This window comes from Poeciliopsis prolifica, unplaced genomic scaffold (assembly GCF_027474105.1).
Source record: "Poeciliopsis prolifica strain line A6 unplaced genomic scaffold, Auburn_PproV2 SCAFFOLD005, whole genome shotgun sequence".
In the NCBI taxonomy this organism is placed as follows: domain Eukaryota; kingdom Metazoa; phylum Chordata; class Actinopteri; order Cyprinodontiformes; family Poeciliidae; genus Poeciliopsis; species Poeciliopsis prolifica.
Genome location: NW_026562380.1, coordinates 9,830,207 through 9,846,818, shown reverse-complemented (window position 1 = coordinate 9,846,818; position 16,612 = coordinate 9,830,207). Strand labels below are relative to the sequence as shown.

The following is a 16,612-nucleotide window of genomic DNA, read 5'->3' as shown; positions in this document are numbered from 1 at the left end:
GTTCCAAAGTGTCATCTGGCTTCATTAAGCTAAACAAACTGGAAAAAAAATAAAAAATTCCTACCAGTTTTTCCAATTTCAATCTCTGGCTGAATAATTCTAATATTTTCCTACCAAGAAAATGTGTCTGCCTTAGTTAATAGGCAGACACAAAGTTAATAGGCAGACACAAAGTCTGCCTATTAACTAAGTAAACTTTTTAACTAGATGAAGAATGTGGTGTAACTTCGTAACTTGAGATTATATAAAACAAACATTTGTTTTTGCTGTATATGAAAAATGTCATCTAAATCAATACATCGCTACTTTAGCTTTGTCCTCAAGACATGAGGTAGTGGAGAACAATCAAAGGAAGACACTTTAAATATTCTTTGGCAAATTTAAATCTTCTTTAACATTTGATGTTTAGTTAAACTTCACATATTTAAATTCTGGCTGGATTTACCATCTAGATGAAGCAATAAAAATGTTGCAGGGGTAAAATTGGTGAAAAGATACTCCAGCTGAAACTTTTAGCTGTAAACCTTTACAAATGCTATTTAAAAGTACACTCGCTAGAATAAATCTTTTTCTCTCTAGGCAAAATTTTATTCTATAGAGCATGAATCTTTTTCTGTAGACTTATTCTTTGTAGAAAAAGTCAGCATCATGACAGTTTGTCTACGTTGTTTTAGACTCACTGGATTTTTTGCAGGATCTGTAATGAGGAAGAGGTACAGTCTGTTTTACAGGCTTGAAGCCAGTTGTACTTTCATTTGCTGCTTTTAAGTGATTCCATAAAGTAAAATGTGCACAGGATGCATCGCATAAACATAAACAAAATTTCCCCTTTATATTTGTCATCGCCCTAAGAAATTCTCAGAGTAGAAGCTGCAGTTAAAGAAAAAACACACAACTACAATAGGGTGAGTCAATCCCTCCATTTCAACATGACGATGAGGCCAAGAAGTTGGGGTCACGCCGGGACAAAGGAGCCTGAAGTGCAGTGAGAGCCAGCGCTCGTCGTTAACACTCCAGCAGCCAGACTCAGCCATGTGCTCCACTGTGGAGGAAGAGGTAGTACTAGCTGAGCAGTAAAAGCATTTCCCGATCATTTAATAATAACCAGACCAAAATGATACGGTTTGGATAAAATATGGTTTTTGCACATTTTACTTATTACTGTTTACTCATTTCTGTTTTCTAACATTAGCAACATAGACGTGAACAATTAACTTCTGATAAAGAGAACATTCCGCATTTCCTGTTGGACTGTTTTTGGTCTTGGTCCTCAGTTCATCAGTTACACTTCAACTTATCAGACTCAACCTCATGCACCGCCTAGCTTCACACATGTGTGGTTTCATAGCAAACATTTTTTGAAACCTTATACCAGTGAATACTGGAGCGAGATGACATACAGGCAGCACAACTACGTGAAAGATGATATAGATCCCTGGGCGCTCAGCCAAATTGACCCAAACATAAAAACAAACTCATTTGTTGAATAAACAGTTTTAAGCACACATACGTTCTGGAGGAAACTTTTTCAACACAAAATAACTTTTTGTCTGTAATACCAGTGACAGAAATATACAGTAAAACAACAATGTGACAACTTTCCTTAATTGGAAGACTGATTCCAATCTTGAATCAGATTCAGAATTTACAATACTACCAACACCAGAAGATCTTGAACTCATATTGAAGCCATTCTAAAGTATTAATTCTGGTAAATACTGTAAGGCATGCACTGCATTCATCCTACATGTGTTAGTATCTTATCACAGAAACACAAAAGACAGAAGATTCAGTGTTTAAGTTGAAGTCACAGCACAGAGAAACAACTAGCCAAAATCATAAAGGAGATTATTACCTGTTTTTCTGTAAGTTAAAAATCTTAACGTCCCCATCAGAAACACATACTCCACATTACTGCTTTCCTGGGGTTAATAATTACAGCAGTTACACCTGAACTCTGCTTTGACAGGTAGCCCAACAGGTTTGACGTTGCGGACAAGTTGCACCAATCCAAATAACAACCCAAACCTGTGTAAAATACACACCTACCAACTGTTCCCAAGTTACTATTGGCCAACATGTGTTTCTCAGACTTTTACACAATAACATCCATACATTCAGTCAAATTTTTCTTCAGGCTTCCAGACTCATTTCAGGACAGATCTGTGAATCATTCAAGGGTTTAAACAATCACCTAAGCTTTAAAAGCTGAACCAGTACTGTGTCAGTTCATAACAGCACACCTTTGTGTTACAGCACACCTTTAAGACAGTTACCACAGACAGCAGGTGTATATATATATATATATATATATATATATATATATATATATATATATATATATATATATATATATATATATATATATATATATATATATATATATATATATATATATATGTATATACAAGTAAATTGAGCCACGAAGGAACCACTAAAAGGTCTGTCAGTTTAAAACTTCAGTATATCTCAAAATGATGCATCTTTAAAAAGACTGAATTAACCGTCCAAAATAGAAAATTATGTTGTCAAAAGATGAGATTGTGTAAAACAGGTTAATATTTCCTTATAGCCTGCCTACTGTGATACCAAGGGCAACTTCATAAAGTCAATCACCTAATACGTCAAAAGTTTTTTTGGTATTCTGACAAAATAAAAAAATGTTTGCACCTCATTCAGGCTGCAAGAGAACGAGGGAGAGCAGGACTTAGAGATAACAAGAGGGATAAATAACATACAGAAAAGACAGGTGATTAGAAAAATATTTTCAATCTTTTTATTATGTTTTATACTGTTGTTGCTGTACAGAAAATGCAATTTGATGAAAAGAATGCTGGTGGCAATTCAAAGTTGTTTAAAAACTAGAAATGAAAAATCACCCATAAATATCTGACCGGTACATCCCACACTTATTTAAAAATGTTTTAAAATACATATCTCTTTTCACTAAACTGTAAAACATGTTTAAAACTCAATAAACACACATGACACAGTTTGTCCAATTTGTTATGCAACAGTAAACCAACTTGATCTCTTTAAGGCATTGAGAATAAGAAATCTAGACATTAATCACCATAAGTTATGGTACACAAACACGGCAAGTGAAGCACAGAAAGTCATAAAGTGTCTCTGACACATGTAGCAGCTGACCTACTGGAAACCAGCCCAGTGGCGGGTCTAGGCCAAACGGGAATGTTGCCAAACTTGGTCATTATAGCCATTACTGCAGATTTTAATGTAAATGTGTCTCCCATTTGCATTGAAATACTTCATACTCGATTATGTGCTAATCTTTTCTTTTTCCTGTTTGTGTAAAACTATAAGTTTGAACCCTCTGAGTTCAGAGTCACATGCAGAAAAAGCAATTGTTAGAATCTGGGACAGTGATGTTTGTGTTTTTGTATGTTTATTGCAAATAAAATGAGTGCAGAAAAAGAGAAAAGCTTGGACCTGCCATCATGCTGCTCATCATGTGCCCCCTCTCAACCAATCACATATATTTAAACACCTTTGTGTGCAGGTCAAAGGCCAAAAACCAATACATTCAGAGAATACCACAAAAATCTTGAGTGGAAAAGATTGTAACCTTAAAATCAAAATCCATGTTACCGGTGATGAAAGACACATGATAGCATTTACAGACTCAGACTGTGACTTAAAGCCCTTTCTGTGACTTTACATGCTCTCCTCTTTGTCTACAAACACACCCACAACACATAAAAAAAACAGAACAGACAAACGGACTTCCTGTCTGAATAGCTCAGTGCCCAGGACTGAGGCTATTTTAGGGATAGAAAGCATTCTTGCTCTTAGTTCCATCTCACGAGACTGTATTATATAACTACAATACGATTTTTGAAATGAAATATGCAACACTCAACACCACACCCTAAGCCCACACTGTCGGAGCCAACAGCATAAAAAGGACATCAGGTCACTTTCTCCACAACAGTCTGTCCAAAAGGTGAGGGGAGTGGTTCAAGATGTGCACAGATCAACCATATGTGCAGGTTGCATGGAATGCGACTGAATCTTTAAGATAGTCTGAGTTATTTGCAACCAAACAAAAAAAAAAAAAATTTGTCTCAAGACTGGTGAGATGTCATCAACCAATCTGCAACTATTTCTAGAGCTTCATGAAGTGTATGCTTCATGAAGGGTTTTTACACCAGACTGTTGTTAAAGCTATGCTGATGCAACAGCAAACACCAATTCTATTAATTTCCACTGGTGAAATACCCATATATCTTGCTTTTAAGCCTTTCCACAACTGTATTTGTTATCATGAGCTGTGTTTTTCGTTCTCGTTTGGTCTCGTTATGCCCGCCACCTGGGCGTGAACATCTCAGCTGTTTTGTGTTCTTGATTGTGTTTGTTCCAGTGTATTTACGTTCTCCGGTTGTCCCCGGTGTTTTGTGGGATCATCTGTGTTGCTCGCTGCCCTCCCAGTGAGTTTTAAGAAAATGTACATAGGAAAAGGTACCAGTCTTGGGAAAACAAAGTTATTTTATTTTTCGAACTAAGCTACGTCTGGATTCACCTCCTTCCACAAATGACCGCTTCTGACATTTGTGTTCTGTCTGCTGTGTGGCTTGGTCTCAATAATGCTTTCTGCTCTCCAACAAACCTCTGGGTTTTTCTACAACAGTGGCTGGAGGTGAGCTTACAACATTCAAGTTAGTTCCTTTTTTGTAAACACACGCACAAAAAAAATCCATGCACAAACTATACATAAGCACTCAGTTTTAACTCTAAGGTAATAACAAGATTAAGACTAGAACAGCACAAGCCAACCATCTTTAACCCTTCAAAACTGCCATAGCTGCTCTGAGATAGAAGTTTAACTTACAGTTGTAGTTTCAATCACTATTTTCAACTGTTAACTGCTTTATTATGGCCCAGTGGTGTTGATAAGTACTATTTTAAATGTTGTTATAAACTCTCTTTGCAATGCTGCCAGCTTACAACAATCCAAAACCCAATAAAGGTAATGCAAAGTTATGTGAAGAACATTCACAAAGAACATTCACAATGATTAAATTGACATCTAACCAATCTGCTCATTGTAAGACCTGTTTAAAGTGAATTAAGGAGAACAACAATGATGTGTAGTCTGACCGTGTCCTGATGCTCTGCAGAAACTCAGATTACATCAGAGCAAGGATCAAATGTTTACTAGACGTTTATGGGCTCCCTGCCTGTCCAAAAGCAAACCAGTAATTTTATACAAGTGAGAACCACTCCAGCACTGGCTCTGCTACGGTCTACAATCATTATGGTGAAAAAAAAAAACCTGCATCCTTAATTTTGATTTTGGTGGATTTATGTTTGCGTTTCAATGAGTTCAGGCTAAAATGCCAAATCTAATTGAAGCTATTTCAAACTCCTTTGCCTTTCTCCAAACACTCATGGTTGTGGTTAGAGTTAATGTTCACATTAGTTGTTAGGAGTATCACTCTGTGCTTTCTTGTGCCACACACAAATAGAAACATTTTCTCTACTAAATGAATTTAATTGATGGGAAAAACAACTTAAGGTCTTGCTTGGTGCACTTTGGTATGCTTAGCATTAACATCTTACTTCATTGAAAAAGATTTAAAAAAAAAAAAAAAAACAAATAAAACACCCCTGAATTTAATAATGAAAAAAAAAGTGTCTGAACAACCTATTGTTTGGTATCATCTGGTATTATTGTTGAAATTCCTTAGCAAACAATAAGAAATAATACTTTTCTGATGTTTGTTGAACTCTTGACAAGAAGTTTCATATAGTCAAAGAGAGTAAAACAAATCTGTTTGCATGAACTAAGTCAGTGACAATCAATCTATTGGCTTCTTGAATTGGAATTTTTGACATCTGGCTCTCAATACTTGAAACTAATGAACAAGAAATAATAATAAGCCTTGAATATGATTTGGTCAAAATATGCTTTGAATGCCAAGTTAAAATTTGTACCTGTGGATGGGAAAAACTCCCCTTAAACAGGAAGAAATCTCCAGCAGAACCAGAGCCCGACTCATAATTAGACTGATTCTACCAGACTTCAAGCAAAGGTCATGGACAGGAAAGTCTCAGTCTTTGAAGGTCTTTAATGATGTAGTTGATTTGTTATTTTTTTGGGTAGGAATTAAGAAGTAAAAACTGAGTTCAAAAGTTAGATTTCATTCCACACTTTCCTCTTATTGACAAAGGACTAAACATGTCTGGGAATCTTCCTCCTATTCATTATGCTAAGCATTTTTAGAAAATAAAAAAATAAACAAAGCTACATAGTTGTGAGAGCAGCCATGCTCAAAATATTCTTCTTTTGAGTTTCTCTCGAGTAATGAATGCTGACATTATTGTAGGCTCCTGACCTAACATTTCATCTTTATATTTTAATTTCTGCCTAAAATGCTCCTTTGAGCATTTTGAAATAGTGCCTGTACCTCCTGGTTATTAAGGAAATGCCGGAAAAGCACAGTAACAAATCTAAAACCTAAACTCTGAAGTTTTACTGTTATTGAATTGCTGATCTTAAAAATGGTTGACAGAGAAAAAGTGGCACAAACACAAATTCACATAAACACTGAGCAGGATGGATCCCTCAGATCCTCCTACAATCACAAAGGAAAAGCTTACCCAAGTTACTGCTTTTGGAACATGCTGAATAAGCGTGTAGGCTGTATGACCATGAATGAATGAGTTTATGAACTGCAACGAATACACACGTGCGGTCATGCAAGCAAATCCACATGTGTGGAGAACATGAAAGAGAGACTGCAGTGCCTGACAGACTTAGCTGAGAGATAAAATGGACATATAGAAAAAAACATCAAGGTTATATATATTTTTATAAATTTGAGGACAACATTTTTGCAAAGAAATCACACAAAAATAGCACAATGAGGATGCAAAATTATCTATTTGTATTTCAGGTTGCAGATTAAAATTGTTTTGTTGAGTTCTCTGGGTTTTCCAAAAGGAGGCCATTTGGAGCCCTTGGTAGGATTTGAGTGGCATTTCTTTTTAGGGGGCAAAGTCAGGATTTCTTTTCACCCAGAGAAACCAAGTGGCACGACTTCAAAGCTTCTCCTGGACTTCAAAGCTCCCAACGTCCAGGACCCGACAGAGACTCACAGTGACATAGTGATAAGATTAATGTAATCAAAGTTGAACAAATATTGTACACAACTTAGAAATAAGGCAGTGAGATAAACACTAACATGGTTATTTTAAAACTCAGTGAACATTGCACAAAAACTTTCTCACATTTAACCCAGTAAAAATTTATACATCAATCTATCTTGGTTTTATTTTGACAGAACAATCAATCAAGTTCACTTGTACAGCGCATTTCAAAAATAAGGCAGTTCAAAATGCTTTACATCATGAAAACACAGTCATAGGAAACATAGTCAACAATTGAAATATCATCACCATGTTTCATCAAAGAAACTGTCAGTGGAGCAGTGGTAGTTTTCTGTCACGAATAAAGTTATGAATGTCCTCCACAAGACATTTGTGGGACATGATAAGTCCTCTACGTATTTTTCAACTTTACAATAACATTACTTTGATGATGTATGATGCACGTAATATGATGTTAAAAGGGTGTGAAATTATTTTCAAAGACCTGTAGGCATTTTGACACAATACAAGAGACAGATAGTGAATTATCCATTGTCTGCTGTTTACAGAATTGATTTGAACTGAATCAAATTGGAGGAATTTACAAGAAAAACAGAGTTTTTGTGCTCAAGAAGAGATGTAGTCAAATTACAAAGTATGCTAAATTAATTTTGCCATTTTAAGTATTTCCCCTGCTTCCTTGACTAGTTGCTGTCCCACACATTTATGTAATCAAAAGAATAGAAAAGGATGTGAAACTGTGCCCTGAGCTCACTTCCATTGTCCCACTTGCATATTTGGACATGATTTTTGTAGAGGAGAAGCTCACACTGGCCAACACTTGTAACTAGATTTTTCTTATCTTTTCCTTAAGTGGCTGTTCTACCAACATATTTACTTAAACTGTGAACATGCCTTGGTGGCATCCATAGATAAGAAAAAGGATTACTTCATCACTGAAGTAAACAGCAAAAAAAAAACTGAAAATCACAATTCAAGCGATGTTTGAAGTAACTCCACTCCAACATATCTATGGGAGCATTTTTTTCTCCCTTTGTCCTCGTGAGAAACATCAATTTGATCCTGAAGCCTTGTCTTTATTCCGAGGTCAAAACTGTTTTTTCAAGGACATAAAAGCAAATGGAAGAAACCAGAATCTCTTGTTTCTATACTGTGTTGTTCAACTTTAAAGCTCACCTTCCCATTACAGTTTATTTTGACCTTGCACGTCAGCAACCATGTAACAATACATGGTAAAACAGTTCACACAATCTGCAGCTGTGTGAAAGTTTACAAGCACATCAAAACTGGAAATATGTTTTTTTTTATTCAAACTGATTATTTTATAAAAGCAGAACATCTCTGAGTTGCTGCTTTTCATTGTAAAAATACAATACTCTACACCAGTGGGCCCCAACATTTTTATTACCGTGGACCAGTAAGACTTGGCAATTTTGCCTTATCCATTTTAAGATTATGGACAACTTTGTACTAGCCTGCCACAAAAAAAAAAAAAAACTGTTAAAATAGCCTTTTAAAATAACTGGAAAACGTTCACAGGGAAATAAGTCCTTTCGATTGATGCTGTACATATTTGAAAAGACTTAAAGACATGCGATTCCTCAAAAGGCATCTTTCCAAGAGAAATAAATGTATTCTTCAGCCGGGTCATCTCCTGTGTAGTAAAACCTTAGCTAGCTGGTCCACTAAGAGCTGGAGAATCTGAGCAGGTTAACCTCATTACCAGGATGTGGGTTAGTGAGTTTACAACCTTAAAAGCCACAGTTGCACGTCTATGGGTTATCTCCACTAATCCTCATTATGACCCTGAGAATAATGCATCTGACAATCATGGTAGGTCAAATGTCAGCAAGCAGACACAGAGGTTGCCATAGCAACTGTGAGGACTCCAGACCTTCGCCATGAAAAGAGGGGGAAGAGGACTTCAGAGCAACCAGGACAAACAACTCTTACTTTGCGTTAAGCTTTTGCCATTTGGGTACAACGAGTGAGTTGATGTAAGAGGGGGTCTGCACCGTAAGCAGGTACAAAAAAATATATATCTGCTATAGTACAAATACACAGCTGTGCACAAGGATAACCTTCAATTATAGATGCAACTTTAAATACCTGTTACAAACCTGAGCGCAGCAGAGTGACACGAGTGTTTTCCTGATTCACCTGATATCTCTGCTGGACCACTCCTCTGCCTACAATGCACCACTGCAACAAGAGTCGGAGGGTAGAAACTGCGACAGATAAGTGGCTTTGCAAGAGAAGCTGGATTGAGCTAGGTTGAGGCATCCAAGTTATGTTTTTAAATATAACCTGGAGGATGAAAGAATTTGTCCTAAACAAATTAATTTATATGTGATCAATTCACTAAACAAATGGAAATACATACAAGGGTAAACATTTTGATTATCATAGTAATTTACACATTTCATTAAATATGAGAAGCAAGTGAACAAAAAATTAAATAAACAGAAAATGTAATTTTTGAGAGAGTAGACTGTGACTCTGTACAAACTGAGTCAGCTTAAGTAGCCTACAGCTCCAAACATGTCAGGACTGTTTTGCTCAGATACGCAAACAGCAGCCTTTGGTACTCTGGGACTTGAAGTATCCTGTTTCTATAAGTGTGGAAATGTGTGTTTAGGGACAAATCCTATTCTTGTCCTTGCCGATAAAAAGACAAGTCTGCCAGTGAGGATTGAAGAAGATAAAAAGATACTTACAAAAAAGAAAACCATTTTCCCTCAAAAAAGAATTTTCTAGTAAGCCACACTCTGCACTCTGAGATCTAAATTGTGTTTTGCAAGTATTTTGAGCCTGCATTTAATATTTCATGACTGGGTAGCAAAGCTACACAATGGTAAAACCAGTAACAGGATCTACATGCCCCTACATGAAGTCTTCTTTGGCCTCTGCACCTTTATGAAGCTTGAAACATTCACTGCAAGGGTGTGTGAGCTTGATGAGCAGGACTGGCCGGTGAGTAAGTACAGAGTTACTCAAACTAATGCACCTTAAGTGAACTCACATACATAAGGTAGCTGTAAAAGGCGCACAGTTAATCTTGCTCGACTTGCTTTCTAAGTAAGAATTGGTGAAAGATGGAGTTTGAGATTCATCTCAACAGTGTGCCATTTTGACAGTATGCAAACGGAGAGGCTGACTGTGGGAGCTGGCAGCTCTTGAAGCAGGCTCCACCCCTGCAGAAGTGCAGAACCAAACAAAAAACCAGTTTTAAGGCCACAGACACAGACCTTCCTGTGTGTAAACACAGGCTAATGTGATGTCAGTCAGGGCAAAACAACAACCGGCTGTGCAGCCTGAATCAGACTGGATCAGCAGTTCAGCATGACTCTGTGTGAGGGCCCTTAAACAGCAACATGCACACTAACACCACTGCACGAATGTGCTGTATTAAAAGTCACAACCAGATTAGTGTGTCACTGAATCAGTAGATTACTCTGATTCACTAGATTACAAACTGATCCACAATTCAGAGCGATCCATAAAATATGTCAGCAAATCTCAGGATCACCATTCCTTCCCAACCCCCCGTCCTACTCTGACAGCATGGACAAAGGTCCCACAAACAAAAAAAGGCAGTAGTAATATAATCAGCCCTAATCTGCTGCTGTCACGGCTACAACTCTTATGACTCAGTAGGTCCACGTGTACACGCTTGTATACAGCTTACACGTGGACTTTCACACTCAAACAGAGCTCTTAGAGACACACAGACAATGAACTGTGCACACACTCATTTAGAGGTTAGTTACTGAGTTTTCAATATCGTTTCTGTTGTTCCATGTCTAAGATTCTACATGTAGGCTGTGTTTTTACTAATGTATTTCTGTTCAGGTCTATTGTTCTCAGGTTATAAAAAAAAAATATATATATATATATATATAAATAAATATATATATATATATATATATATATATATATATATATATATATATATATATATATATATATATATATATATATATATAAAATGAAATCTGTCAAAAGCAACAAAACAAGACTTATTAAAAACAATAAATGTTGGACAATTTTGTTTCTGTAAAGGTAAATGAACCCCCCAAAAATATAACAAGCAAACACTGGACTTTAAATCTTCCTGTAATCAACATCCGGTTTTAACCAGTCAGAAAGAAAAAAACGTCCTTATATCATAAATTTGTGGTGACAAGTGGTATTGGACGCATTGTTGAGTGAGTCTCGTTTTGGTTTGTAACGCACTATCTGGACTGTTTGGGTTTTTGACTGACTGACTGATTGATGTGTTTTTCAGCCAACTCAACATCCTGAACTGGCACAGGGTTAGTCAGACAGAGAGAGAAAACTCAAACGGGTTGTTCACTTTTGTGTATAAATCCACAAGAAAGGCGACAGTGGTGCAAGAAAAACGCAAATGATTTAAAACGCAACTAGTGATGGTTTTAATGCAGGTAGCGTCGATCTGCAAGAAAGGAGACAGAGGTCAAAGACATGACTGAAAACGAAAATGCTGCTGTGTTTAATATAGACAGTGTGATACTACGTGATTTACCTACAACTGCTTACTTTCCTGGAAATCTCAGTCTTCTTTTCACAGTAAGAAGGTTGTGTGTTATTACTAAGGCAGGTTAAGATGCCAAATAAAGTAATTTCTTCTCATCAATGAGAATGTAAAAGTAGTATTTACTATCCCTATCATGTAAGTTATTTTGGTTTGTTAAGGAAAATACAGCTAAATATTAACAACCTAAAAATGTAGGATCTGTCACTCTATTGGCCAAGACAGGCACTTTTGCTAAATTTAATTTACTTCTGAAGTCTGCAGTCGGATCTGAGACATCAAGCTCAACAGAACCGTTTTCTGGTTGCAACTTGAAAATCCCTTCTGGAATTCTGGTTTTAGTCGACCTTCTTGTTTATTTTTACGGCTTCAAACTCTGATTCTTTTTTGTTCAAACACACAGTGCAAATTGGACAAAGATGTTTTTGTCCTTTTCTTTTTTTGTGATAAAACAAAACAAACAGAAAAGGTCCAACTGCTACTGTAATTATGTATTAGTATGATAGTAGAGTGCTATCTAAATCATTGTATTTATTAAAGTGTTACCAGAAAGACTTTGATAGTCACCGCATTAGATGACGCCTACATGCCATTTTCTTGCTTATGATGTGAGAGAAAAACATTTCAGTCACAAATGTATGGAGTTTGCTAGGACTTTAGCTGGAACTGTTTTGGTCAAATGACAAATTAGTTTTTTTTTTTTTCTTTTTACTCCATCAATCAGCAAAATGACTGACCCAGAGAAACAGAAACACATTCTACAGTAAGAGCAGATACATGTGCACAACCTGGAAAACATGCCAGTAAAACAAGGTAGAAATACTTGGCCTCCAAGGAGTGAAATAGAGGAATAAAGGGAAAAATTGGCTTGTTTATGGGTAGGGATATATATCAGTGTGTGATTATGCCAGTGGAATTCAATGCTTCGCATACATCTTGAAGAGATCTGCATTAGGTACTTACGATAACAGAAACATGAAGTTCAGAGACGCAGTGACCCACAACACGGAAGCAATGGCATTAAGAACTATATTCAGCTGTAAGAAGTAAAATAAGTCCTGCAGCAGATGGCCACAAAGCCCTGATCTCCTCAAGACTGTCAACCTTAAAAGCCTGAAACGACCGAGAGGCAGCCTAAATCCAAAACACAAATGCTGCTCATAAATTGAGTAGACTCACTTTAAGATTGAATCCTTTATACAATCTATCTACATCTGGTTTGAGTGGCTTTGTTTTCGGAGACTTTATTATCTGTCCTCACCCATTGCTCAAAGCTACTCTCTTGATTGCAACACTGAGGACACACAAACACACGCATTCATGTAGGCACGTGAAACAGGGCTGTACTTTAAACATGTGCTAAACTGCCGGCAGTCATGTGCCAGTGGCTTCCCGTCCAACAGTCGGATCTCTATTCTCCAAGCACACACATATGCACACTCAATACTTCCCCTTTCACTCAGTGACGAGCCATAACATTTAACAGGAAAACACCACAAAGCTCGCCATCTAATAGCACCAACTGAGAAATGTATTTATCTGAAAGTGAAAGCTTCAACTGTTTGTCTCTAGTAACTCTCAATCATCGCTGTTATCCGTGGGCAGGAAACCTCAGGGATCACAAGAATCGATGCCACAGGGCAGAAACCATCTCCGATCAGCTGTTTGCAGAAGATCTGTGTAAATTCATTTTATTCCCAACGTAAAATCCATTGTCTGACAAACGTTTGTTATTCACACAGGGTCACAAAGATTTTATATGTCCTACCTGTGCATCACGTTGCCTGATTACAGATGAAGATCTTCTCCTCTTCAGCTCCACACACTTCCTAAGCTTGCAGATCTGGTGGCCAGTCCTGCGATTGAGGCAGCAGCTGCACTGACCACAGTTAATCTTCCTGAGGCATGGCTCGCACGCCCCACACCTGCTGCGTTTCTTCCTCTCCTTCCTATCTGATGTCAGAGTCGGGCAGGCGAGCGAGCCCATCCCTTCAGTCCCCCAGGATCCCGGCAGAGCGGAGAAGCTGGCATCGCCGCACCCGGTCTCTGACTCGGTGTCAAAGGAAAACGAGGAACGAGTGCTTTCCGAGCAGCAGGACAAAGTGGAGCTGCTGTCTACGGAGGAAGTCGAAAACTTTGGCACAGGGTCATACTCTGGCATTGCTGCCTGAGTGCCATCCACAACAAAGTTTGGTTCATGTTTTCCTGTGGGGGGTTTGGTGTTTGCCTCAGTAAGTAGCACAAAGGAGGGAAAGGACTTCTCTTTTTGTGGCTCTTTATATATTTCACCTTCGTCTTTGGTCTTTCCCGGTGTGCAAGCGTGCTTCTCTAACCCAGCAACAGGCGTTTTTCTTAGATCAGACTTCCCTAGACTTCTTGGCTGCAGAGAGTCCCGACAGATGATAACCGGAGTACTTCTCGTCACTATAACAGTCTGCACCTTCAGAGCAGCATCGGAGTTAGTCGAAGACCCTGCGAGTTGAGGCTTAGCACCATGAACGGTTGGTTGAAAATTTGTCTTTGCCTGGTTCACAACCTCCAGCTCACATAAATCTGAGGTGGAGAGAGCTTTGGTGGGGTATGAGGTAGCTGCGTTGGAGAATATACACACAGGGGACTCAGACTGTGCTGTCAGTGGGTTACAATGAGTTGGATCTGGGCTTTGACTTGTTGGAGTGTTGGTCTGAGTGTCTTTTTCCCAAATGTCTTCACTCTCACTACTTCCTGGCTTCACAGCAATTTCTCCCTTCACTCTCATTGTCTGGTCTTGTCTCTCAACCTCCGTCTTTGCTTCCAAACTCTCGACGTCTCTCTCTTTGACAACCAACTCCTTCTCATCTGTCCTACTCGCTTTCATGGCCTGATCTTCACCCTCCTTTTGTTGGACAGCCCCCCCATCATCTTGCATACCACTGCTGTCAAGATGATCAAGCTCATTACCAGGGACAGATGAAGTGTCATTTTTCTCACTGCTGCCCTGTGCCCCCGGGGAGCCGCTGCCTGTTAATTCTGACAAGCCAGAGGTGTGATCTCCACTCCCATCAGCTACCCGTCCATCACTGTCATCACAAGCTGTGACCTCAGGAGCTGGCTTCAAGTCCCCTTCACTGTTATTGCTGAAAGACTTTTCATCTTCAGTTATAAGGCTGTCACAGCTGTGCTGCACATCACCTCCACGTGTGTCAGTTTCCAGAGAGCTGCCCTCTGTGGCTTCGTTAGGCTCAAGACTTGCCGCAGCTTCAACGGCAGCCTCATGATACATTCTGGAGGGTTCTTTGTTGTCTGGTTTCTCATTTTTTCCATCAGGAGGAGGATTGTTGATGCTGATGCTGGAGGGCTTGTTACTTGTGTTTTGTTGCCGGGATGCAGCTCTTCTCCCACTGCTCCCCCTCCTGCTGTTTTTCCCTCCTGTGAACCCTTTCGGAGACTGGCAGGGAGCAACAGACACTCGCGTTCCCCGTAGGGACTTCCTCGGTCTGAGGGGGTTTTCGGGCACACTGCTCGACCGTCTAAGTCTAGTAGATCCCGTTACATTTCCGGCATGGTTACCTCTGCCAGGGGACCTCCTGAGATCCTTCCCGCTTCCACGTGGACTCCGGCCTGATTTGGCCTGGTTGCTTCTCGAAGTTGACCGTGTGGATTCTGCTGGTGTTTTCTGTGTGTTACAGGTTTGGCCCCTAGTGCTGGTCCCTCTCTGGGCTTTTTTTCTCTGAGCAGGTGTCTGTCTCCTGGTTGGGTTGGTAGGTGCAGGCATGGCTGAGGGTGTAAAGGAGAGGACCTTTGGCAGCCAGCATGGGAGCCAGGTAATTGTTTTATTTCTTTCTCGGAAAAAAAATAATAAATCTTAAAGTCTTCTTCTGTTATGATTTATCCTCGAATTGTAAATTATAATGAATGTTAGCTGGCAGTTGCAGAGCATCACCTACAAAGACAGAAGGGACACACAAATAAGAATAATAGCCGCACAAAGTTTAAATGCTATAAAACTGAAATAAGTTCTTACAGATCAGTTGTTTAAATCCAACTGCATTTGTTTTTACTTTTGCCCCTCCTAAAACAGCCACTCGGATGTGCATGTGCCGAGGGGCTGACGTCAATAAAGCCGTAAACAGGAAAACAAAAAGACGAGAAATAATCAGACGAAGTCCATAAAACAAACATGGAGAGGCTTTAACATGTTAAAGGGCAGGCCCGTCGAGGAGAGAGGGCTCTGTCCGGAGGTCGGATCCTGTTTTCGTCTTCCTGGCTGGCGGAAGAGGGGGTTATTACTGTGTAAAAACCGCCCTCAGCGTCGCTCTTTATTATTATTTTGCACTTGACCGCTGTCATTTAAATAACACGAAGCACTGCGCGTCTGGAAACCTCGCTTCGCCAAAGCCCTCAATTACTACTTTGACCCGAGTGCGTTTTTATTTACACGTTTACCGACCGAAATGCTTTACATACCGCAGAAAGAGAGAGAGAGAGAGGGAGGGAGAGACAGTTGCACTGCCTGGACCGCTAATAATACTGCGCTCCAGCGAGACGGCGAGACCTTGTATTGGTTTCCCTCCTCGGTAAATATAGACCGCTGCTAAGTTCAATCCGCTCCCGGAGGTGACACATGGACATGATACCAGTACCGACAAGCCGGGGACGGGCGCCGAGCAGAACCGCCGCTTTTCCCAGCCGCGCTACCGTGTAAAAGTCTTTGCGGAGCACGACGCTACGTTGAAATGTAAATCCCTCTTCTGTCAATCCATTCAGGGCAGCCCCGCTCGCTCTCCCTCCACCAGACGCAGCCCACTGTCTCTGAGCTGGCCGCGAGCTCCTCGTGAGGACTGGAAAACCCGAAATGGAGTACAGACACGTGAACGCAGCAGGACTGTGTCAACAGTAACCAGTCAATCAAACGAACTCGCAAAGTTTTAGAAACATTTTTTTTGT

General features: G+C 39.4%; 1 protein-coding gene across 2 annotated transcripts in view; it reads right to left on the bottom strand.

Moving 5' to 3' along the window:
* Window positions 1-16,425, bottom strand: part of tet1 (tet methylcytosine dioxygenase 1) — a 35,136-nt gene extending 18,711 nt beyond the window's left edge. The window contains exons 1-2 of one of the 2 annotated variants that reach the window (XM_055030047.1): window positions 15,690-16,425; window positions 13,455-15,608 (exon numbers count right to left, since the gene is read on the bottom strand). In XM_055030047.1, coding sequence (XP_054886022.1) covers window positions 13,455-15,440 — 1,986 coding nt within the window. In that variant the 5' untranslated portion in view covers window positions 15,441-15,608; window positions 15,690-16,425. The remainder of the gene's footprint in view (window positions 1-13,454; window positions 15,609-15,689) is intronic. The other variant, XM_055030048.1, reaches the window with a different exon arrangement.
* Between the last annotated feature and the right edge of the window lie 187 nt (window positions 16,426-16,612).